This window comes from Chanodichthys erythropterus, chromosome 9, assembly GCF_024489055.1.
Source record: "Chanodichthys erythropterus isolate Z2021 chromosome 9, ASM2448905v1, whole genome shotgun sequence".
In the NCBI taxonomy this organism is placed as follows: domain Eukaryota; kingdom Metazoa; phylum Chordata; class Actinopteri; order Cypriniformes; family Xenocyprididae; genus Chanodichthys; species Chanodichthys erythropterus.
Window position 1 is genome coordinate 30,643,139 of NC_090229.1, and position 23,613 is coordinate 30,666,751.

Here is a 23,613-nt window from a genome sequence, read left to right on the forward strand (position 1 = left end):
TTCATTATATGGACAAAAATGTTCCACTGAAGAAACTAAACTAATAATTAACTAATAAGAGTCATAAATTGCATGATTAAGACCAACACATAATTTTTCTCAGTAAATGTCACCCAGGGTTATTATTGTTAACTAAAACTAAAACAATTTTTTGTGAATTGAAGTAAAGCTGAATAAAAAATATTAAATGAATTGAAACTAAACTCTTACCTTAAACTGTAAACCTAAACAGTAATATTTTTTTATGCTGTCAAATCGGTTAATCGCATCTAACATAAGTTTGTTGTGTGTGTGTGTGTGTGTGTGTGTGTGTGTGTGTGTGTGTGTGTGTGTGTGTGTGTGTGTGATAATAATACTAATAATAACATTGCTATGACCCTTAACCTCTTTCTGTTTGTGTTTGTAGGAGTGGGAAACCAAAGCTTCAGGTTGACATCAAGAAAAGACTCTCCCATATTCCCCTCATATTGTCAGTATATTATTGCACTGAAAATAATATTCTTTCCAAGCATGTGGATCATGCAGTGGTTTGGATTTTTAAAGTTCTTTGTTTTTTTTTGGGGTCCTTGGTACTGCTAGGAAAATAACTGATCAAACAAACACTTTAGCGCCATATTCTGTTCATATACAAAATTTCATCTTCACACACAGAGGGTTACAAAATAGGGAGCAACTGCAAAACATTTTTACATTTCTAGTAAATGTTTGTTGTGATGATGCTGATGTGCATTTCTTTAGAATTGTAAGATAACTTCGACACCATCATTTCAGGTAGAATAACTATGTGTATAGAATGGAGTTTTACGTGTATCATCATAGCACAATATTTATCCTTATGTAAATCACTTTGCACTTGAACTCAACCTAAACTGTGTTTGCGGTTTTCAGGATGGCATTGTTATGGTCAAAATCAGGAATCATCTGTGAAGATCAAACAGGATATGCTTATAGCCTAATGATTATTGATTATGATTATTGAAGAGTAATTACCTCTTTCTTTTTTATTTTCACAAGACTCACAAATCTGTGGTAATTTATCAACAATTGTACAGTTTATTTCAGTGCACATGCAGTATATTATGTGTTGAACTTTTTTAATTATGTACCATAACCATGTTTTTTATGAAGCATTGATTTGTCATTACAGCTGAAGAGATTTTGCTGGTATTGATCCCACTTTAGGGAAGTTTTTTTTTTTCTGTAAAGTTTGGTAACTTGTTTATGATAGAATAGCCTAATATTTCTGTACAAATGATAACTGTGGAGAACAAAAACACCACTAATGAGCATAGTATTTGTACAATAATTAAAGCAATGCTGGATAAAGCATAATTTATTCGTTTTTCCTTGTCTATGAATCTTGTTATTTTTTCCTGCTTGTTTTATGTAAAATGGTATGGTTGCCATAATGTGATGATTTCATTCAAGGTTAATGTAGGACCAGTGAGGAGACTTTTTTTATATCGTTATATGAAATTTCTTCTATTGTCCTTGAAATATGGTTAAAGTGTACTGCTGTATGTACTGGCAAGCATTTATGTACACTAAAATATACTTTAATTTCTTATACTTTAATACTTGAATTTCTTTGATTAATATACAGTGTATGTACAACTTTAAATGTAATATTGAATAACATATTACAGTTAAATTCATAATCAAGAAGGCTACTTGACATCTGCTTTAGTATGTTAGTCAACGTATTGAAATAAGTGTACTTATTTAATGCATAAAAGATTATTCAAACATAACTTAAAATGTATTTAATTTATTTAAAAAAAAAAAAACAATATATATATATATATATATATATATATATATATATATATATATATATATATATATATATATATATATATATAATTTTGCATTATTACAAAGTGCACTTTTTAAAAGTGTACTTAAGTGTATTAAGTAACATAGTCATGAAAGTTTACTCTTTAATAGAGGGGTCTCTAAACTTGGTGCTGGAGGGCCATTGTCCTGCAGAGTTTAGCCAGCCTCCAACCCCAATTAAACCTGAACCAGTTAATCAAGGTCTTGTTAGGCATACTCGTAACTTCTAGGCAGGTGTTTTGAGGCATGTTGGAGCTAAACTCTGCAGGACAGTGGCCCTCCAGGACCGAGTTTGGACACTCCTTCATTAAAATGTGGTTGTCTCTCCTTTTCACTTTTAATCCCTATTAGCAGTGTGTAGCTACTGCTTTAAAGTGACTTTCAGTAATATTTTATCTGCAAGTACAGTTAAAATTTGAAGTACTACAAGTGCACAAGTATTATTCGTGAAATTTCATATAAACCCTTGTGGAATTTGAATTAAGGTAGGCTACCTTTTCAAATATCCTGTGGGTTTATCAAATTAACATTTTTTGCACTGGACATGATTAGCCTGATATGGAGATAAATTCTACATAATTTGAAAATTAAAATTGATTGACTTTTTTTTTTTTTTAAAGTTTCAGATTTAGAAAGTTTCAGTCACACTGCTGTGTATTGTGTACACTGTCTGTACACTTTGACAGTCATAACAGTGGGGGTCAGTGTTTGCTACTGCAGGCAGATAGTGAAGCTCAAGCTAAGCAGCCACATAAACAATGTTTACAAACTACATTAGCACTATATATTAACGATATAAAAATGTCCAAAACGTAATATAGAATTTGATAAGCTTTGCTGGGAACCAGCCATGGACATGTTTAATAAAGTGACGGCCTTTCTGCAGCAGGCTTTGGAAACAGTGAGTAAACAGTGACTTTTGAATATCTTCAAACTAGCCTGTTAGCTTAGCTGAGCTAATATAGAAAACAAATCTCGAGACACTTGTTGCGCGATACTGTAAAACTTTATAGAGGTTTTAACTGCTTTAAATATACGAAATACGCAATTTGGTAGACTGTCAACGTGTTGTCACGCCTTTCAGTGTTTTATATGAAGATATATACATTGTCTTCAGTTTAGCTTGTGTGCTACAGAAGTTGAGTACATTTCAGAATACAGTAGATTGTGTTGATTTGCTGTTATTTATTGTTTATCATGTCCATGGATGCGGTATTTACGATATTAGGGGATATATTAAGGGTTTTTTTGTTCCCCATACACGTTTGGGTTTGTCATTCGAGAATTTATTCACGTGGAAGGTGCAGATCTGTACGCGCGGGTCTGGACAAGTTTCTGACAGGACAAAAATGTCCTTAAAAAGGTTGACAGCATATATGCATATACAAAAGTACATAACATTTGAAGACTTAAGTCACACTTAAAATGCATTGGCATTATAACAAAATATCAAACCAAGTGGCATTTTCTTTTAACAAAGTTTGGGGTAAAATTTTGAAATTGTTGAAAAGAGACAGTAAAGACTTTTACAATTTTGCCAGATATTTCTATTTCAAATAAAGGCTGTACTTTTGAACTTTCTAATAGTCAAAGAAACTGCACAACCGTTTTCAACATTGGTAATAATAATACAAAATGTTTCTTGAGCAGCAAGATTTGATTATTATTTCATACATTTTTTAAGCCTTTATTATGTTTTAAGGGTTGTGCATTTACAGGATCTCAGTGTTAATGATCATATACAAGTAATGACAGTAACAAAAGTGTAATTGCAGTAAAATACTGTTGATCCTGTTCTGATTCTTATAGAGAGAGCCTTCGATAAACCTGCTGGACTCTTTTGTGGATCACTGGAAAGCAATAACCAACTATTACATTGAAACTTCAGGTAAAACTATAAGTTTAAATTGAAATTAAGCAGTCATTTACTAATGTATTTGAGTGTTTATAACGTACAGTGTGTTAAACAGTAAATTATGCCATGCTTCAATCTTATATCATTGGGAAAAAAAGAGAAAAATATTAAGAGGAAAGGTAAAGTAGTTAAAGGAGAGTTTAAATTGCATGTTTGTCTCTTGTACAAAGATGAGTCTTGTCCGGTGAAGCACACAGACATCCCATGGAGGCTCAGACAGATGCTGGACATCCTGGTGTATGAGGAGAAACAGCAAGGAGAGGAAACAGGTCCCTGCATGGAGTACCTGCTCCAGCACAAAATACTAGAGACACTTTGCACACTGGGAAAAGCACAGGTAGGAGGACACAGCCTCAAGACACAAATAAAAAATATATAAAGCTGTAAATAAACTGAAATATTCCTTCATTGTACAGTATCCTCCTGGAATGAGTCAACAAGTGATGCTGTTTTTCTCTAAAGTCCTGAGCCAGATCCAGAAACCTGTGCTACATTTAATCAATGTCTATCGGCCCGTACAGGTAAGACATGATCAGTAAAAACTATTATTGAATGGAAAAGAATTGGGTGCAGTTTTTTTTAAAACATTGTCCTTTGAAAAAAAAAAAGTGTATAATGTATAAGTGTATAGTGTAAAATGTATTTGGGACAATAAGAAGAAGTTTCTTATGCTCACCAGAGCTGCTGTTGAAATTTCAAAATAACAGCATTTATTTAAAATCTGTCATAACCTTATAAATGACTGACTCCAAATTTATTTTTTTTAATAAATAATGAAAAATCTTTTAGGTCAAGATTCCTTTAGCTTTTATATCATTATGTGGACATTAAAACAATAAAAAACAATCAAAACAAATCAATTTTTTTAAATATATATTTTTATTTAATTGAAAAAATGAAAAATAGTGTCTAATTTATTCCCACATGTCACTCTCTGTTATAGAAACTGATCCATCTGTGTGGCCTCCCTGATTCACAGACAGAAAAAGAAGAGTCTCAGTTTCTCTTTGCTGTTTGCACCCGAGTCAAAAAAGACCCGTATGTCCTCAACTATATCCTGGAGGTACTTTCTTTATTATGTCCTCTGAAACTACTGTGTTGACTGTCATTTAAATTGAATCTGATTTAGATTGTGAATCTTAAAAATGATAACAAACACACCAACATTTCCATCACAAAGATTACCAAAGACTCTCAGAAGAGGTCCAGTTCTACCTCTGACGAGGCTGTGGAGAAGGGCTGCAGTGAAGCCTCCCGTCCTGAGAGGGCTCCCTCTCCATCGTCTCCCTCTACCAGTTCTGCCACCTCCAGCTCACCTCAGGAAGCCACAGGCATTATCCCTGTACTCATTCACCTGGGGAAAAGTGAGGTGATTCATCATGAAAAAAAAATAAGACGAAATGCATGACTGGAGAGAGGTATCCCAAGGCTTATTTACACCAAGTTTTTACTTACCCTTAGAGTATATCTAAATACTTTTTCCTGAAAAAAAAAAAAAAAACTTCTTTTTTAATTTTTCATTCACCTTATTTTATGTGCAGTTTGGGATATTACATAAAAAAATTCTTCTGTGGACCCCCCAGCATTGCCTTGTGGTCCCTTTATTAAAGTACACATGAAATCAAAATTGACCTTATTTATTTTGTTAGCTCAAATTGTTAGTTTTGTGGTGAACAATTCATCCGTGCAAGTCAATTCACACAAAAAAATTGCAACGGTGCCCCTTCTCTAATGACATCAGTTTGACGGCTTTGGTTGAAATCGCTTAAACCTCTCCCCTCCAACCGTTAGTCTGCTGTGAGCGAGATATGGAGAGGAGGAGCGCTAAAGTAAAACTCTGCCCTCTATTCAATATTCCGTTTCACTTGGAAATACTGGAGAAAAGTCGTTTGCAACTTCCAGTTCAGGCGGACTTTAAAGAAAAACAAAAAAAACAACATGATGCTAAACAACACAAATTACATGCTAAATTTCATTTTGTACAGTTCTAAGCACCTTTTTTTAACATTTGGACACCATATACAGTAGAGTCACCAAATTTTGAGATGAAATGAAGCATTCAACATTTTTTTTTTTAATTCATCCTTGCCGCCCCTTGGTTTAAAAAAAACCCCAAAATAATAAACAATAACCAGTACAATTGTTTCCAACATATTTGTAAAAATACAGTTAATAGTTCAGTGATGTGTTGTGCATTAAAGCCATTGAATTTCACTTTCATTCAAGTACAACACTCTTTTCAGAAAATGGTTAGTCTGTAAAACTGTAAAAAGTTGGTCAGTCAACTTTACATTCAGAATCATTGTTTTTAATTAGACTCCATTTCCCTCTCTCTTAGAAAAGTCGTGTTGTGCTCAGATCCATGGAGAGTTTGCTGCTGCTGGTCAGTTTACCACAGGAAGACACTGGATATCTGCTGGCTGAGAGAACTCCACTGTGTCACCTACTCGCTCAGAGACTGACTGAACTTTACTGCCTCATACCCTCATCACTCGACCCTGCAGACATCCACAGCTACACCAGTGTACAGTGGAGGTTTGTGTCTGTTATGAAGTGCTGAATTGTTTACACTTTATTTAGTGGACATGTCTTATCTCCTTATTACCTTACCTTGTATCCTCCTCATCTCCTTATCTTGATAATCTGTTGTTGGTTTTGCAGGACTCCGTTCACACAGGACAGTACAGTGGAGAGCCAGTCATTTCCTGGCAGTGAGAACGTCCACAGATTCTTCTACTTTTTGGACTACTGCAATGAGCTCATCAAAGAAGCACCAAGGGTTTGACAAAATCATTAATTTTGTGTTGAGCATGTATGTATTTTATCTGTACATCTACATTAGTTTGTAGTCCTGAATATGTCCTGAATAAAATCATTAGCTACGTTTCCATCCACCTATTTTTATGCACATTTTGGGATATCACATAAAACATTTGATGGATGGAAATGCCAAGATGCCCATAAATGTAAAAAATGCACATATAAAAAACATATGTGCTCAATTAAGGCACAAACATTTTTTTTATCCAATAAGAAAACATGCATAAATTATGATTCAAACACATTAAAAAAGTCATGTGACTTTTTGCGATGGGACGGCATAACCAGACTAACCAGCAGTCTTGTTTCACAGCATCTGAAATGTTGTTTTGGTCCTTCTGAAATGCCTTAGCCAAAGTCTGTCATCAAAGTGACTCTGAAAGAAAGATAACAGGACCGCTTTTATTGTATTTTGTCTGTGCACTCTGAGGCACAAGTCATTTATTACATATGAAAAAAGACTTGGAATGGGCATTTTTGTAAATTTTTCATTTTGAGTACTGATGGGTACTTGGGGGTGGAGCATGTCTGTCATGGCGATAATTAAAATATTTTAATTAAAACACTGTTATGAACATTTATGTTGATAAAAATATTACATGAAAATATGTCTACCAAAATATGAAAATGTGACTAGAAAAATAACACTGCTACTTAACGCATCAGTGTTTTCATAAAAGAAACATCTAAAAGGAATAGCTGCATGAGGTGAAGCTGAAGAATGAATGAATACCAGTAAACTGAATGAAATATCCTATGAGAATAATCAGATATCCTAGATACACAACATAAATATAACATTACAACTTGTATCTGCACAAAAGGATGCAAATACAAGTGAAAGCATTAATCCAATTGTGGATGCGCGCTTCACAAACAATAAAGATCAAAGAATTCACAACAGTGTATAGTGTTCTCATTATAATAATATGTATATGACAGATTGGCACTGCACATTCTTGCACTTAACTGTATTTTCAAAGAGAAAAAATAACTGCTGGATTATTAATAATATCATCAGTCTTTGAAAAAGACACATCTACAAGGAATATGTCTCAAATAACCCAATCGTAGTCAATAATGTCAGCCATTGCTGTTTGAGCTGATGCTGAAGAGTGAATGAACACCACAACACACTATTTAATAAACTCAACCAAATATGAGATTATTTAGATGTACAGTGCCCTCCACAAATAAATATGAGCAAAGGCGGCTGTGAAAAAAAAATCTGCATTGTTTATCTTTTTGATCTTTCATTCAAAAAATTCACAAAATTCTAACCTTTCATTGAAGGAAAAAAATTGAAAATGGGGGGAAAAGCTCATTATGAAATAAATGTTTTTCTCCAATACATGTTTGCCACAATTATTGGCCCCCCTAAAAAATTCTTCTGAGTAAACTATCTCTGTATATTCCCATTCACATTTACACCAGGGTGACTAGGAGCATGAAATTGTGCAGCCATGACTTTCTGTTCCACAGGAGTACAAATATGTGTAAACACAAAGGCCAAATCCCCTTAATCATTCATCACAATGAGAAAAAACAAATAATATAGTTCTGATGTGCAGCAAAAGATTGAGCAAAATAGAAAATGGGTATAAGAAAAAAGCTAACGCATTGAAAATCCCCATTTCCACCATCAGGGAAATAATTAAGAAGTTTCAATCAACTAAAGATGTTACAAATCTGCCTGGAAGAGGACGTGTGTCTACATCGTCCTAATGTGCGTTGAGGAGGAAAGTTTGAGTGGCCAAAGACTCTTCAAGGATCACAGCTGGAGAATTGCAGAAATTAGTTGAGTCTTGAGTCTCAGAAAGCCTAAAAAAAATTACCAAACAGCACCTACATCCCCACAAGTTGTTCAGGAGGGTTTCAAGAAAAATTCTTCATTGCACATCCAGCATATTCAGTTGTCAGACAAGACTGGAACTTCAAATGGGACCGGCTTCTGTGGTAAGATGAAACTAAAAAATAGCTTTTTTTTTAGTTGGAGAGATAAAAAGTACCCCATGCCCACAGTTAAATATGCTTCTTCATCTTTAATGCTGTGAGCCTATTTTTCTGCTGGAGGTCCTGGACATCTTGTTCAGATACATGGCATCATGGATTCTATCAAATACTAACAGATAAAAAATCAAAACCTGACCACTTCTGCTAGAAATCCAATAATGGGCAGTGGTTGGATTGTCCATCAGGACAGTGATCCAAAACAAACATCAAAACCAGCACAAAAATGTGTCACTGAGCACAAAATGAAGCTTCTGCCATGGCCATCCCAGTTCCCTGACCTGAACCCTAAAGAAAATGAGTGGAGTGAACTGAAGAGAAGAAGTACCAACATGGAGCTGGAATCTGAAGGATCTGGAGAGATTCTGCATGGAGGAATGGTCTCTGATCTCTCCTGAGGTGTTCTCCAAACTCATCTGGCATTATAGAAGAAGACTCAGAGCTGTTATCTTGGGAAAAGGACATTGCAATAATTGGGTGCCAATAATTGTGGCCAACATGAACTAGAGAAAATTATTTATTTTATAATGAGCTTTTCCACCCATTTTCAATTCTTTTCCTTCAATGAAAGGTTAGAATTTTGTGAATTTTTTGAATGAAAGATCAAAAAGATAAACAATGCAGATTTATTTCCACAGCCGCCTTTGCTCATATTTACTAAGGGTGCCAATATTTGTGGAGGACACTGTATACAACATAATAGTTATATTACAACTTACACCTGCACAAAAGAATGTGACTGCTCATATGAACTTGATCATGCTTTTCTGAAAGTGTAACTCCTGTTGTGGATGCAATCTTCCCATGAACCTGGCAACAAAAGCACCAAGAATTTACAACATTCTATTACAATAGTTTTCTCATTATAATGTTCTGTATATGGCAGATTGCTGCTTAAAGACATAACCCACTGTGTTTATGTGAATACTCTCCAAAAAGAGCATTTTGACATTTTTGTGTGTATGTGTTTAAGCACGGGTTGGGGTTGTATTTTTTATGGTATAGAAATGGTCTCACACTGATTATAAACATATTGCACAAAATTATATGGGTTTTTTTTCCCCTTTAGGTACTTGGTGTTGAAATGGCCAGAGCAATTCACCTTCAGTGGCTTAAAGGAGTCATCCAGCCTCACCTGCTTCAGATGTGAGTAGAAAACCTCAAAGGTTGCTGTCTGGCATCATAAATTAGAATTGTGAGTTTGCAGGATGACAGGAAGAGTGATGCTGATTTTTTTAAACTCTGAGTGTCTAGGTCAGAGGTTGGGATCCTGGTACACACCGCTCTACTGTCCTGTTCTGTACGTCACATGCGTTCTCCTGTGCTCCTGGAGGAACTGGTTCAGTTTCTGTTGGGCAACGACACACATTGTGAACAGCGGCAGGACACACATACACACATTCTACGTTACCGCCTTATTGAACACTGCAACCACATCTCAGACGAGGTAACTAGGTTTAAAGATTCATATATTTTCACTCTTGAGAGCATCACTTTAAGTGTTACATGTCTTTTGCCCTTTGTTAGATCAGTATTACAACGTTGCATCTCTTCGAGGAGCTTTTACAGAAGCCCAGCAGGAGCATCTTGACCAATCTGGTGCTACGTAATCTTGAGAAGCGCAGCTACAGGCTGTCCGGATCAGGGGCCGCAGACGAGAGACATGCAGTTGAGAGTGATCTTCTGGAAGAGTCTGAGTGAGCAGAGAGACGGAACACAGATACTCTTACTTCTCATAGTGGCTCATCATTTATCACTCACTCTCTTTCTCCATCAGGGAGCTGGAAGAGGATCCATTTTTCACAGACATGTATGAAGACAGTGGGTTCAGTGGCCAGGAGCCTCTTCTGTCTCTGCCCAGTGGCAGAGAAAGACCTAATCCCAGTGCGCACACACAAGTCGCTGACATCGTCAACAGGTATCATTAGAAGACAATGAACTTTTTGTTTTGTAATATAAAACCAGAGCATGTGAGTGTAGTGGAGAGGTAATATTTTCTCCAGAGCGGATAGCGCCTTTCTGAAGATTCTGCTCGCTCAGTCAACTCAGGGCCACTCGCTCAACCCAGAATGCCCTTTTTAATATGCTGTTTTGAGAATATGTGAAATAAGCAATAGGTCAATAAGCAATAAGTTTATGGAGTTCAAATATTGTTTTAAATGGATAGTTCACCCAAAAATGAAAATATTAATATTTCACCACTCTGAGATTATTAAAATATTAATATTAATTGGCCTGGTTGATATATTGGATGTCTATACATGTGATTGATTGTTTGATTGTTTCTAATTTGTTTTTAATTTTATTAGCTTCTTGTGTTTAGTGCCCCAAGAGGCAAAAACATCCCATCTTGTTCAGGGAGCAGGATACGACACATATGTTCATGATGCGCACAAACAGGTGAGTTGGCACACTGAAAACAAAATAAAAATTGAACCAAATTTTTTGTTACATACTAAATACTCTTTATACTCTACTCTTTAATACTGTCTTACTCAGTCAAGTTGAAATTACAATAACTATCAACTGTGAGCAAAAACTATCACTGTTTTTGCTTTTTTCAATTTGGTTTTCAAGTATTCTGATACTGAAACTGTCCCCCTCTCTCTTTCTCTATAGTTAAAAGAATGTACTGCTCTTTCACGTGACTGGAACTGGTCAGATTCTGCCAAAACCACTGAAAACAACCCAGCTACAGAATTCTATGAAGGGCACTTCCTACAAATCCTGTTTGACAGGATTGCACGCATATTAGAGCAGGTAGAGTAGTATTCTCAAACATGCTTTACTCTCAGCTTGAATATAAAGTGGATATAAAAGGTCTACTTACCCCTGTTAAAACAACTGGTTTTTGTGATGTAAAAAATTAAATGAAGATAAATCGTATCAATACTTTGGCATGTTTTATGTAAAAATTACAACCTTGTGCAATGCCACTGAAAACCAAAGTAACACATTTCAGAGAATGAAAAAAAAAAAAAAAAAAAACTTGGAATAACTAATAAATGTGCACACCCCTGAACCTAAAACTTAGCTGAAGCACCCTTTGATTTTATTACAGCACTCAGTCAGTTTGGATAGGAGTCAGCCTGGTACATCTTGACACACATTTTTGGAAAAACCTAAATTTCCTAAAAACCTACTGTGCACGACCCTCTTCATGTCCCCCCACAGATTTTCAATTGTATTCAGGTCTGTGTTCAGGCTGGGCCATTCCAAAACATGAATCTTTCTTTGCTTATGTTTTAGGCAATATTTAGTGGGGCTTGGATGTTTTTTTAGCCAGAAAAGGTTTGCATCTTTGCCACCCTACCCCATAACCTAGTTTCTATTGTTAGAGATTTTGCTGTATTGTTTACATCATGGTATATAAAGTGGGTACGGAAAGTATTCAGACCCCTTTAAATTGTTCACTCTTTGTTATATTGCAGCCATTTGCTAAAATCATTTAAGTTCATTTTTTTTCCTCATTAATGTACACACAGCACCCCATATTGACAGAAAAACACAGAATTGTTGACAATTTGCAGATTTATTAAAACGTCTCGGTTACGTATGTAACCCTCGTTCCCTGAAGGAGGGAACGGAGACGTACGTCAGTAGTGACCGACGAATTGGGATATCGCTAGAGAGCCCCTATCAGCTTCGAGAGAACTAAAACAAGCCAATGGAATTGGCGTGCGATATTTGCATAATGCGCACCTGCCCTAACAGGTGGATATAAAAAGGGGGGCAGATGCAATCGCACTCTGTTTTTCGCTGAGGAGACAACCGGTGTCCGCACTGCAGCGAGGGTACAGAAACTGTGGCGACGGGACGTACGTCTCCGTTCCCTCCTTCAGGGAACGAGGGTTACATACGTAACCGAGACGTTCCCTTTCAGTCGGTCACGTTCGACGTACGTCAGTAGTGACCGACGAATTGGGATCCCAACTAAAACGCCACAGTTACGAAACCCCTTCCAGTGCCCAGCGCAGGCTCTAGCCGCCCATCGCACCAAGGGGACGGAGAAGGGGGCGAGCTTACGCCGGGAAGTCTACTGCTGTTCCGATATACCCACTAAGTAAACTAGACTACACTGGGGAAGCGAACCCGTAAGGAACGCTGCGGAAACCACTACCTACCCAGAGGGGAAGGAATTTACATGGAAAACATATGGACTGGCCCGCAGGGCAGAACGCATATGAGTCCCTGGGATGGCTCCACCTGAGTAGGGGGAGACTCATCTGACAGGAGAAAGCTCTGCTAAGGGAAAGACACGGGCTCACCGTAGGGAGTAACCGTGGACAATACACATATGGAATCACTCACGTAGAGGGATTGCAACATATGGAACCCAACCAACAGACAACATCGAAGATGGATGTTGGTCTGGCATCAGACACTCCGCAATGCCCGAGCCGAAGGTGGAGGTGGAGGAACTCGACAGGGTTCACCAAACGGGGAACACGACTGGAGTCAACAGATGCACATATCCTGCCCAGGGTGCGGGAGTGGCATTGCAAGCCGACACGAGCACAGGTTCAACGCGTCTACCGGCTGGTGGAAGCGAGTACACGGGAAGAACCAGCTTACACGTAAGCTAAAAACCCTAGCAAACGTGTTGGGTGTCGCCCAGCCCACAGCTCCACAATCTGTCAGCGAGGCGCCATGAGCCAGCGCCCAGGAAGAGGCCACTCCTCAGGTGGAGTGGGCTCTCAACCCGAACGGGCAAGGCACGTCCTGGGAACATAAGCCAGGGCGATGGCATCCACTAACCAGTGGGCCATCCTCTGCTTGGAGACAGCCTTTCCCTTCTGCTGGTCTCCGTAACAGACAAAGAGCTGATCTGAGGTCCTAAGCTTCAAGTTCTATCCACGTAAACACGCAGGGCGTGAACTGGACAGAGCGAAGCTAGGGCTGGGTCTGCCTCCTCCGAAGGCAGCGCTTGCAGGTTCACTACATGATCTCTGAAGGGAGTGGTAGGAACCTTGGGCACATATCCAGGCCGGGGTCTCAGGAAGACGTGAGAATCCCCAGGCCCAAATTCCAGGCACGATTCGTCGACCGAAAATGCGTGCAGGTCCCCTACCCTCTTAACATGAGGCCAATGCAACCAGGAGGACGGTCTAAGAGACAGTACTTTTAACTCGACTAATTGCAAAGGCTCAAGGGATGACGCCGAAGTTAGCTAAGAACTAAGGTGAGATCCCTAGAGGGTAAGGAGGGTGGGCAAGGAGGAATCAGTCCCCTCGCCCCCCTCAGGAACCTGATGATCAGACCGTGTTTCCCCAGGGCTTGCCATCAACTGCATGGAGATGTGCAGCGAAGCGGCAACATACACCTTGAGGGTGTAGGGAGACAGCCTTCGCTCCAAGCCCTCTTACAGGAAGGAAAGCACAGATCTGACCGAGCATGATCGGGGGTCCTCTCGTCTTGCGAGAGGAGCACCATTCAACGAATAGGTTCGACTTCAACGCATAGAGGCTCCTCGTGAAGGAGCTCTAGCGGAAGTGATGGTGTCTACGACCGCCTGCGGGAGATCACCCAGAACCTCCGCATCCCGTCCAGGGACCACACGTGGAGGTTCCACGGGTCGGGACGCGGGTGCCATAGGAAGCCCCATCTCTGAGTCAGGAGGTCCTTCCTCAGAGGAATCGGCCAAGAAGGGGCTGTCATGAGGAGCATTAGGTCCGAAACCCGGGTCCGAGTGACCAATATGGAGCCACTAACAAGACCTGCTCCTCATCCTCCCTGACCTAGCACAGGAGCTGTGCGAGAAGGCTCACTGGGGGAAAACGCATATTGCGTAGGCCCCGGGGCCAGCTGAGTGCCAGGGTATCCGTGCCGAGCGACTCGCCGGTCAGGGAAAACCACTGGCCGAGGGCAGTTCCTGGGGAGGCAACAAGACTACCTGGGCCTCGCCGAAGTAGTGCCAGATCAGCTGGACCGCCTGGGGATGGAGCCGCCACTTGCCCGCAAGTGGAGGCTGCCGTAAGAGCTCGTAGGCTGCACGGTTAAGCACACCTGGGACATGAGTGGCCTGAAGCGACCTCAGATGCTTCTGACTCCAAGCAAGAGATGGCAGGCGAGTTGCGATATGTGACGGGAGCGTAGACCAGCCTGATGGTTGATGTACGCAACGGCCGCCGTGCTTGTCCGAGCGGACCAGTACGTGCTTGTCTGACAGCAGCTCCTTGAAGCGGCCCAGTGCAAGACATACTGCTAGCAACTCGAGGCAATTGATATGCCAATGCAGTCGAGGCCCCGTCCAAGACCTGAACCGCATGCCCGTTGTACATGGCCCCCCATCCGGTGGTAGAGGCATCTGTGTGGACCACAGCGTCCAAGGGGTACTCCCGCCCGCAGGAACAAAGGGTCCGACCACCAGATGAGGGTAGGGCGGCAGCTCCGTGTCACGAGGACACTGAGCATGCTGCGCTGCCATGGCCATCTCGGGACCCAGTCGCGGAGCCAGTGTTGAAGCGGCCTCATATGGAGCAACCTGAGCGGCGAAACGCGGCTGCAGATGCCACATGCCCCAGGAGCCTCTGAAGTCTTTCAGTGGGGCCGCCGTCCTGCGCTTGAGCGAACTCAGGCAGTTCAACACCGACTGGACGCGCTCCTCAGAGAGGCGCACAATCCAGGCGACCGAGTCTAGCTCGAGACTGAGAAAAGAGATCCTCTGCCCGGGGGCGAGTTTGCTCTTGTCCCAGCTGACCCAAAGACCCAACAGGCTGAGGTGAGCTAAACCATCTCCCTGTGTACGCACAACTGCTTCGGGAGCTGGCCAGGAACAACCAGTCGTCGAGGCAGTCGAGAATGCGAACGCCCTGTTCCTTGAGGGGAACAATGGCCACCTCCGCAACCGTGTAAGGCATGGAGCGACAGGGCCAGCCCGAAGGGTAGGAGTTTGTACTGACATGCTCGGCCCGAGCGCAGAATCGAGACATGAAAGTATGCATCCTTCAGGTCGAATGCTGCAAACCAAACCCCGGGACGGACGCACTCGAAAATGCGCTTCTGCATGAGCACCTTAAACGGCAGCCTGAAGGTACCGGTTCAAGACGCGCAGATCCAGGATTGGCCATAGCCCACCGCCCTTTAGGGTACAATGAAGTAGGGCTGAACCTGACTTCAAATCAGCTGGAGGGACCGGCTCGATTGTATCCCTCGCCAGGAGGACAGCAATCTCCACTCGGAGAACAGGTGCAATGTCCAACGACACCTAAGTGAAGTGGACACCCCTGGACGCCGGAGGACACCGGGCGAAATGAATCGCATAGCCGAGTCTGATAGTACGCATGAGCCAGCGGAACGGGCTGGGGGCACTAACCAGGCCTCCAGACACCGAGCCAGCAGAACCAAACGCACCACAGACGTACCGGGGGTGGGGCAGCGAACCAGAGTACGGGGACCCGACTCGGGCGGCGTGGTAGCGGCCCAGAGTGTGATCAGACTCTGCGAGGTAGCAGTGCGTATGGGAGACGGCACACGGGGCGCGGCCTGCACCAACACACTGACACCTGCTGGCGAGGTGAGAGGGGGCTGGGAGTAGCAACGCGGGGCGCTGCACATTGCCAGCCACACTCTTGGGACGTAGAGGATCGGAAAACAGTTCTTAGTGGGCGGAACAGACCAATTCTCCACCCGGCCCTCCTCCGGGGGAGAAAGAACCGTTTACGTCAGCTCCAGGTCGCCATATCTCCAGGACCGTCTCCCGCTAGTCAGGTGACTGCGGGTTGAGCGGGCTGGGTTCAAGGCCAGTTTGTGAGATGAGCGCATCGAGAAAGCACACTTTGACGACGGCACATCCCAGCAAGACTTGCCAGGGGTGTTTCTGGACCACCATGGTGGACATTGTCTGGCCAGGGGCCTGCGCTTTGATTTGCATCCTGCGTAGCTCAACCCCGACTCAGAACTACCCACATGCAATGAGTGCTTTGACCTACTGCAGACTTGCCAGGGGCCAAGACTCATGCAGGGCAGAGGTGGTGTGCCCGTAGCACTGCCACCCCACCCTAGGGGGTAGTGAGAGAGAAAAAGCTTGTAGTGCAGATTATGACCCTCTTGGCGTTCCATATTAACGCCAAAAAAGGCCACAAACTGCCAAGTTTTTTCATACACATCCGGGCTAAGCCAGGGGGCGGGGCAAGGCGAGTACGCGTCGCACGACACCCCCAGGGGCACGGGAAAGCATGGTTGCCAAGTCTGAATCCGATTCGGCATGAGCACGCCACAACCGTGGGACGCTCAGCCTCATCTTCATGTTCAGAGCCCAACAATACTCTCTCCAATGTAGCAGTCGACATCTGATCCTCTGCTGGAGCCCTGACTAAGATGTTAGGTCCTCCATATTTATTTTAAGGAGGACCAGCAACACAAGCAGAAGCTACCAGCCATGTTGGACAGTGAACGTGGCCGCCCAACTGGACGACACACGGCACCCTGGGCACCGACGTGGCCATGTATCTAAACATGATCCACCCACGAACATAGTCACAACATGTTTGCGATGCACTAGAGGAGTGGGGGGCCCACGGAGAATGACTCGGCGGGTATTGCCCCACTGTGATCCTCTGGTCACCCAGGCTTATTAACCAAAGTAGCACTTTTCTGATTCAGAAAAATAACTAGATCGGGGAATAAGTGAGGGGACTCCACCTCATTAAAGGCAGCCGAGTCTCGACCGTGCATCTAGAGCGCCAGACAGCGCGCAGGGTTGCCGTGGCAACGCGCGCTGTCAGCCGGCAATTCGACGGCACACGGCGCGCTGAGCGCTCAAGCCCTTACGAGAAAGGCGAGCAAACAACGCGCCGACGTGGACATATTTCCATAAGAAAATATGACCACCCACAAACACAGTCTCAGCACGCTAAGCAGACATGAGAGAAAATTATCGTGGCCGTCAGAGAGGATAGGAAACGACCGCCTCCAGAAACGCACAGACAGAATGACATCTTGAAAAAGACGCAGTGTCTGTCTGTGAAGCTCTTTAGAAGGGGAAACTTCAGCTCTTTTGTGTCGAGACACACAGGGAGCGTCACGACGTGTTTAGAAAAACACAGGAGGAACCAGACCAAATCGCAGACCAACCAGTGGAATTACAGCGGAACGCTGGGAAAACAGTAGATGTTTCCACCCGGCTCACTCCAACTCGCGACCTCGCTGCAGGCGTCGTCACACCAACACAAGCGCCGAAACTTCTTCAGAGGCTTGAAGTTCAAACAGCCGCAGGACACCAGGTAGGCTCCGAAGCGAAAGACAGAGTGCGATTGCATCTGCCCCCCTTTTTATATCCACCTGTTAGGGGAGGTGCGCATTATGCAAATATCGCACGCCAATTCCATTGGCTTGTTTTAGTTCTCTCGAAGCTGATAGGGGCTCTCTAGCGATATCCCAATTCGTCGGTCACTACTGACGTACGTCGAACGTGACCGACTGAAAGAGAACTGAAATATCACATGGTCCTAAGTATTCAGACCCTTTGCTGTGACACTCATATATTTAACTCAGGTGCTGTCCATTTCTTCTGATCATCCTTGAGATGGTTCTACACCTTCATTTGAGTCCAGCTGTGTTTGATTATACTGATTGGACTTGATTAGGAAAGCCACACACCTGTCTATATAAGACCTTACAGCTCACAGTGCATGTCAGAGAAAATGAGAATCATGAGGTCAAAGGAACTGCCTGAAGAGCTCAGAGACAGAATTGTGGCAAGGCACAGATCTGGTCAAGGTTACACAAAAAAAATTCTGCTGCACTTCAGGTTCCTAAGAACACAGTGGCCTCCATAATCCTTAAATGGAAGATGTTTGGGACGACCAGAACTATTCTTAGAGCTGGCCGTCCGGCCAAACTGAGCTATCGGGGGAGAAGAGCCTTGGTGAGAGAGGTAAAGAAGAACCCAAAGATCACTGTGGCTGAGCTCCAGAGATGCAGTCAGTAGATGGGAGAAAGTTGTAGAAAGTCAACCATCACTGCAGCCCTCCACCAGTCGGGGCTTTATGGCAGAGTGGCCCGACGGAAGCCTCTCCTCAGTGCAAGACACATGAAAGCCTGCCTGGAGTTTGCTAAGATGGTGAGAAATAAGATTCTCTGGTCTGATGAGACCAAGATAGAACTTTTTGGCCTTAATTCTAAGCACTGCTCATCACCTGTCCAATACAGTCCCAACAGTGAGGCATGGTGGTGGCAGCATCATGCTGTGGGGGTGTTTTTCAGCTGCAGGGACAGGACGACTGTTTGCAATCAAGGGAAAGATGAATGCCTGACAGAACTGGAGAGGATCTGCAAGGAGGAATGGCAGAGGATCCCCAAATCCAGGTGTGAAAAACTTGTTGCATCTTTCTCAAAAAGACTCATGGCTGTATTAGATCAAAAGGGTGCTTCTACTAAATACTGAGCAAAGGGTCTGAATACTTAAGACCATGTGATATTTCATTTTTATTTTTTTTAATAAATCTGCAATAATGTCAACAATTCTGTGTTTTTCTGTCAATATGGGGTGCTGTGTGTTCATTAATGAGGAAAAAAAAATGAACTTAAACGATTTTAGCAAATGGCTGCAATATAGCAAATAGTTAAAAGTGCAGAAAGATGCCTCTCTCAGACAGCAGATGATCCTGAATTCAGTTATCTTTTGAGGCTTATTGCACTGAAATGATCAAATATTGTTACGCCCAGTCTAGGGGAAAGGGTGCAACATGAAAGACTCTGAGAAATGTAATGAAATTGAACAATGATTTATTGATTTAAATTTATTGAAATTTGGGACTTATGATTCAGGAGCCAACTGGGCCAAAATAACAAACAAAACTTCCTTGTTTTAAACCTCTTTCCTAAACCAGAAAAGAAAAGAAAAAGTACAAATCTAACTCCCTAACCAAAAACAAAAAGATCAAACAGTTTACAATAAACAAATATGTCATCAGATTCCCTACTTTCCCAAATAATAAGTATTAACAATATATATAGCCAGGCAAACAAAACTGAAAAGGCAATCCAAACTCAGCGTCAAAACAGGCATGTGGGTCAAATATAACAAAGTTCCTGAGAACATACAAAGTACAAACAATTTCAATTCAAAGAAACAATACTCACAGTCTCTAATACTCTTAACACATTCAAACTCTCTTAACACACAACTTCTGCTCAAAACAAAAGATCTCTGTCAAGAGGAAGTGATGACATGCTTTTTAAAATATTGTGCACCAATCGGGACATAGCATCAATCAGCCTGCAGGAACCAATCAGGAAGAAGTTCCTAGACAAACACAGGGTGCTTCTCAATATCCCTCCTCGTCTCCTCGCTCCTCCGTCCTCCATCCTATGACCCGGAAAACAATCGAGCTCAGCCATCTTGAAGGACATCTCAATTCTCTAATTGCACCACGAGGAGGCGAGGATCGAGGAGTGAGGAGGCTTTCTGAGGAGTCATGAGCGAGGTTACACAGGTGCATCCTTTGCGGAAGTCTTTCTCCTCGAGTAACCTGATGCACGCATAAATTCTCCTCCCCCTTCTTATCTGTTACAATAATTTAAATGTATGCTTTACTTTTACAGATTAAATAAACTTTATATCTCATATATTTCAACTAGGCATCTTTCTTTATTAATATTTATTATATTTTTTTAAATAACCAAACTTTAACAACATGTGGGTAGATCCCTCGAGCGCAGCTGATGACGCTTTGAAGTGACGCTAAAGGGAGCGAGGATTTATCATTTCACTTGATTCAATTCCTCCGTCCTCTCGTCTTTTCCTTGCGTCCTTCCCTGGCATCCTGGAGGGGTGGAGCTAAGACGCAAGGAAAGGAAACGAGGATGCACAAATAAGAATTGAGAAGCACCCACACACAGAGAGAGACACTCACAGAAAAACAGAAATAGAACAAAACACAACCATAGGGTCATAATAAATACACACATGATTATATCAAAATGCCCATCGTGTGGAGTATTCACATGAGCATAGTCACTTATGTCTTCACTGAACATAAACAGTTGGCAGAAAACCATGTTTGTCAGTGTATTCTGTATATAAGTGACAGCAGCATAATAGTACCAAACAATAAAATGCAAAAATAAAATCACTCACTGATCTTAACTGAATAACTTTCATATCATAAATAAGAATGAATGATAAGAATCAATTTTCCATTTTTTTTTTCCCCAGCCATATGAGCTAAATCTGCAGGTGACATCAGTTCTGTCCAGATTAGCTGTGTTTCCTCACCCTCACCTGCATGAGTACCTGCTGGACCCGTACATCAGCCTGAGCCCTGGAGCACGATCTCTTTTCTCCACTCTAGTCAGGGTGAGAACCATGTAAAAAGCTGATAGTTTGTAAGAAAGTTGCTTATGTTGTTGTGAATGAAAGCTTGCTGCCTGATGTATCAGCTACAGACTTTCAGAACAGCAGCCCTGTCTGCATTTATTTCTCAGGAAAATATGAGCATTGTGTTTTCCTGTAGGTGATAGGGGAGTTAATGCAGAGGATCCAACACATCCACAATGTGACAGACAGACTGATGATGATCAGGAGACAGCTGATGGGACTGGAGGAGGAGACTATGTAAGTTAGTCACTACATGTATTAAGATGCCAGTTCAACCTCAAATGAAATTTCTGTCATCATTTACTCACCCTCATGCCCCTCCAAACCTGTATGCTGATATGTTTTAAAGGCTGGAATTCTCTGCAATTCTACATTAAAAAATCGACTCAAAATATCAAACATGTTTGATATCCTATGAATGGTTGGAATCAGAGTTTAAATCTTAAAATGGAGTTTGTGCTCGTCATACACTACAGGATTTTCTGTGCTATCTGTCAGCTCAAATCTGCAGACTGACTTTCGGCAGCTAGTGTCAATGCTTAACAGACTATTGGGGTAGACATCTTGGCAAAAGTTGTGTAGTGTATTCTAGCCTTAAATGGAAAGAAAATGGCTCAGTGATGACAATTTATGGCTGATCTGTCCCTTTAAGAATCATTCATAATGTGTAAATGTTTTTTTGTTTTTTTTAATTGTCTGTTCTCTCTGTCAGGGTGGATCACATGACCCTGTTGAGAGGTGTGATAGTTCTGGAGGAGTTCTGCAAGGAACTGGCTGCCATAGCATTTGTCAAACTACCCATAGAAGAGCAATGAATCCATGATACCTAAACCAATGACAATACAAAGGATCAGGACCCAACAACAGCTGTTGGATGGCTCCATCAGTGGGAGAAAATAGATTTGCACAGAACAGACTTAAGTGGCGATATTTGTAGATTTGTAAGTCTTTTTTGATGATTGTTTTCAGGGAGCTGTCAACCTGTCTGATGGCAATTTAAATTTTGCCCAAGAAAAAAATTACTTAAAAAAAATAAGACTGGTGCTGTTGGATTTCACAAACTCTGTCTGACGTACAAAGTTGCTTATTCTCCACAGCTGGACGTCTTGCTGAACAATGATGACAATTCACTTTAAGGGGAAGCAATAGAAAAAAAACATCTCTTGCATAATACTTAAGTTTTTACTATATACACTGTGTTATATAGTTTTAGGCCCAGTCATTCACTCCTCTTTGAATTTGAGTATTTCTGGTTTGATGTCTGCTGCAGTGTAGTGTGTAACACTGGTAAAACTGACTTCCACAGCAAGCCTATTGTTTAATTCCCTCGGTCAGTTTTTTTTTTTTTTTTTTTTTTTCATTCAAATATGCAAATCAAAACCTTTCTTACCATTCTTACAATATGGATTTTAAGCTCTTGCACATCCCCTCTTTAATTTTTTCCCCCTGAAATATTAACTACATTTGTTTAAGTGTATCATTATGGTGTGTAAAGTAACTTTATTTATCTTTGCTCTATGTCTCTAAAACATGAATAATCAATGTTGTTATATTTCGGAATATTTTATGGCTGAATCTAAGGGCTGGAGAGGTATGCAGATTTGTGAATTTGTAATTTGCCATTGGCTGGTACTCTCAATAGATCTTTATTTTCTACAGAGGTCTTATGTGATGATGACTGTATGCAATACTTGCTTATTTCTGTTGTCACAGCAATAAACTCATAAAATATTAATGCAGAGTTCATTGTTTCAAATGTCTCTTGGTCTTAAATGTAAATGTAGCTTGAAATAATGTTTTGCTGCAAAAGGCAGTTTGTAAATGGTAAAATAATATTATATATTAAATAATATAAAATAATAGTTTGTCAATGCATGTTCTCATATACTCTCAATGTTTACTAACACAAAACCATCAATATACTGTATATAACCTTTTTAGTTCATAATGTGACATATTTTGCTTTAAACAAAGTTAAAGGTATATTTATCGATTTCTGAGAAACACTGTTGATTTTTGAAATTGACACCCAAACACACCCCTCCCTTTATTGCTCCACCCTTAAAATAACAAACACGCTATGCAACACAGGCAACCACTAACAGCATTATGCAAGTATGGATGAATTAGCTGTGATTCAACAACAACAGCATATCTTGGTTCTGTGAAATGACAAAAAACATCTCGGGTTAACGCATATAACCGTGGTTCCCTGAGAAGTGCTTCAGACGCCAGTCACGCTGGAGGCATTTCCCAATGTGTCTTCGGATGCAGTGCGAGTTCCCATTTGAAAGAGAACCAATGTTACTTTTGTATCGAGCAGAAACAAAGCAACCTCTGTGTCCAATTTCGGGCCTTCTTGCTCTCTAACTCCTATGACATTTTCTTCTTTCAGGGTTCCTATGCAGTCTGGATTTGATTTGAGTAATCTCCAGTGTTTCCAGACTATTTGTAAAATATAGAATTAGGAATTTCTAAAAAATAAATTAAGTGATTTTATGGAAAAAGTTTAGTGATTGTTTAGTAATTGTCGAACATAAATTAATTAATTCAAGGCACACATTTTCATTACGAAAAACTGTTTGTCTTTACATAAATGAGTCTCTTTTGAACTTCATGTGAACTAATGTGCATGTGCCACTCAAACCTGCAACAGACTGTTCTTTGCTGTTGGGTCATCATGCAACATCAAACCAGGATTACAGAATCA

The 23,613-nt window shown here is 41.3% G+C and overlaps 2 protein-coding genes across 6 annotated transcripts in view; both read left to right on the forward strand.

Moving 5' to 3' along the window:
* si:dkey-220o5.5 (actin filament-associated protein 1-like 2) overlaps positions 1-1,662 on the forward strand; it is a 67,752-nt gene extending 66,090 nt beyond the window's left edge. For all 4 annotated transcript variants that reach the window (XM_067393992.1, XM_067393995.1, XM_067393994.1 and 1 more), the window contains exon 15: positions 407-1,662. In XM_067393992.1, coding sequence (XP_067250093.1) covers positions 407-433 — 27 coding nt within the window. In that variant the 3' untranslated portion in view covers positions 434-1,662. The remainder of the gene's footprint in view (positions 1-406) is intronic.
* An 897-nt stretch (positions 1,663-2,559) lies between these two features.
* On the forward strand, positions 2,560-22,618 carry fhip2b (FHF complex subunit HOOK interacting protein 2B). 2 transcript variants are annotated; one of them, XM_067393997.1, is made up of 17 exons: positions 2,560-2,737; positions 3,646-3,724; positions 3,922-4,088; positions 4,168-4,272; positions 4,695-4,814; positions 4,932-5,120; positions 6,090-6,286; positions 6,413-6,530; positions 9,651-9,727; positions 9,836-10,028; positions 10,109-10,278; positions 10,359-10,499; positions 10,891-10,981; positions 11,201-11,341; positions 20,742-20,882; positions 21,040-21,140; positions 21,616-22,618. In XM_067393997.1, the coding sequence occupies exons 1-17, from the start codon at positions 2,687-2,689 to the stop codon at positions 21,716-21,718; spliced, it is 2,184 nt and encodes a 727-aa protein (XP_067250098.1). In that variant the 5' UTR covers positions 2,560-2,686; the 3' UTR covers positions 21,719-22,618. The 2 variants fall into 2 exon arrangements, with proteins under 2 accessions (XP_067250098.1, XP_067250099.1); XM_067393998.1 differs by having other exon boundaries at positions 4,731-4,814.
* Positions 22,619-23,613: the final 995 nt, after the last annotated feature.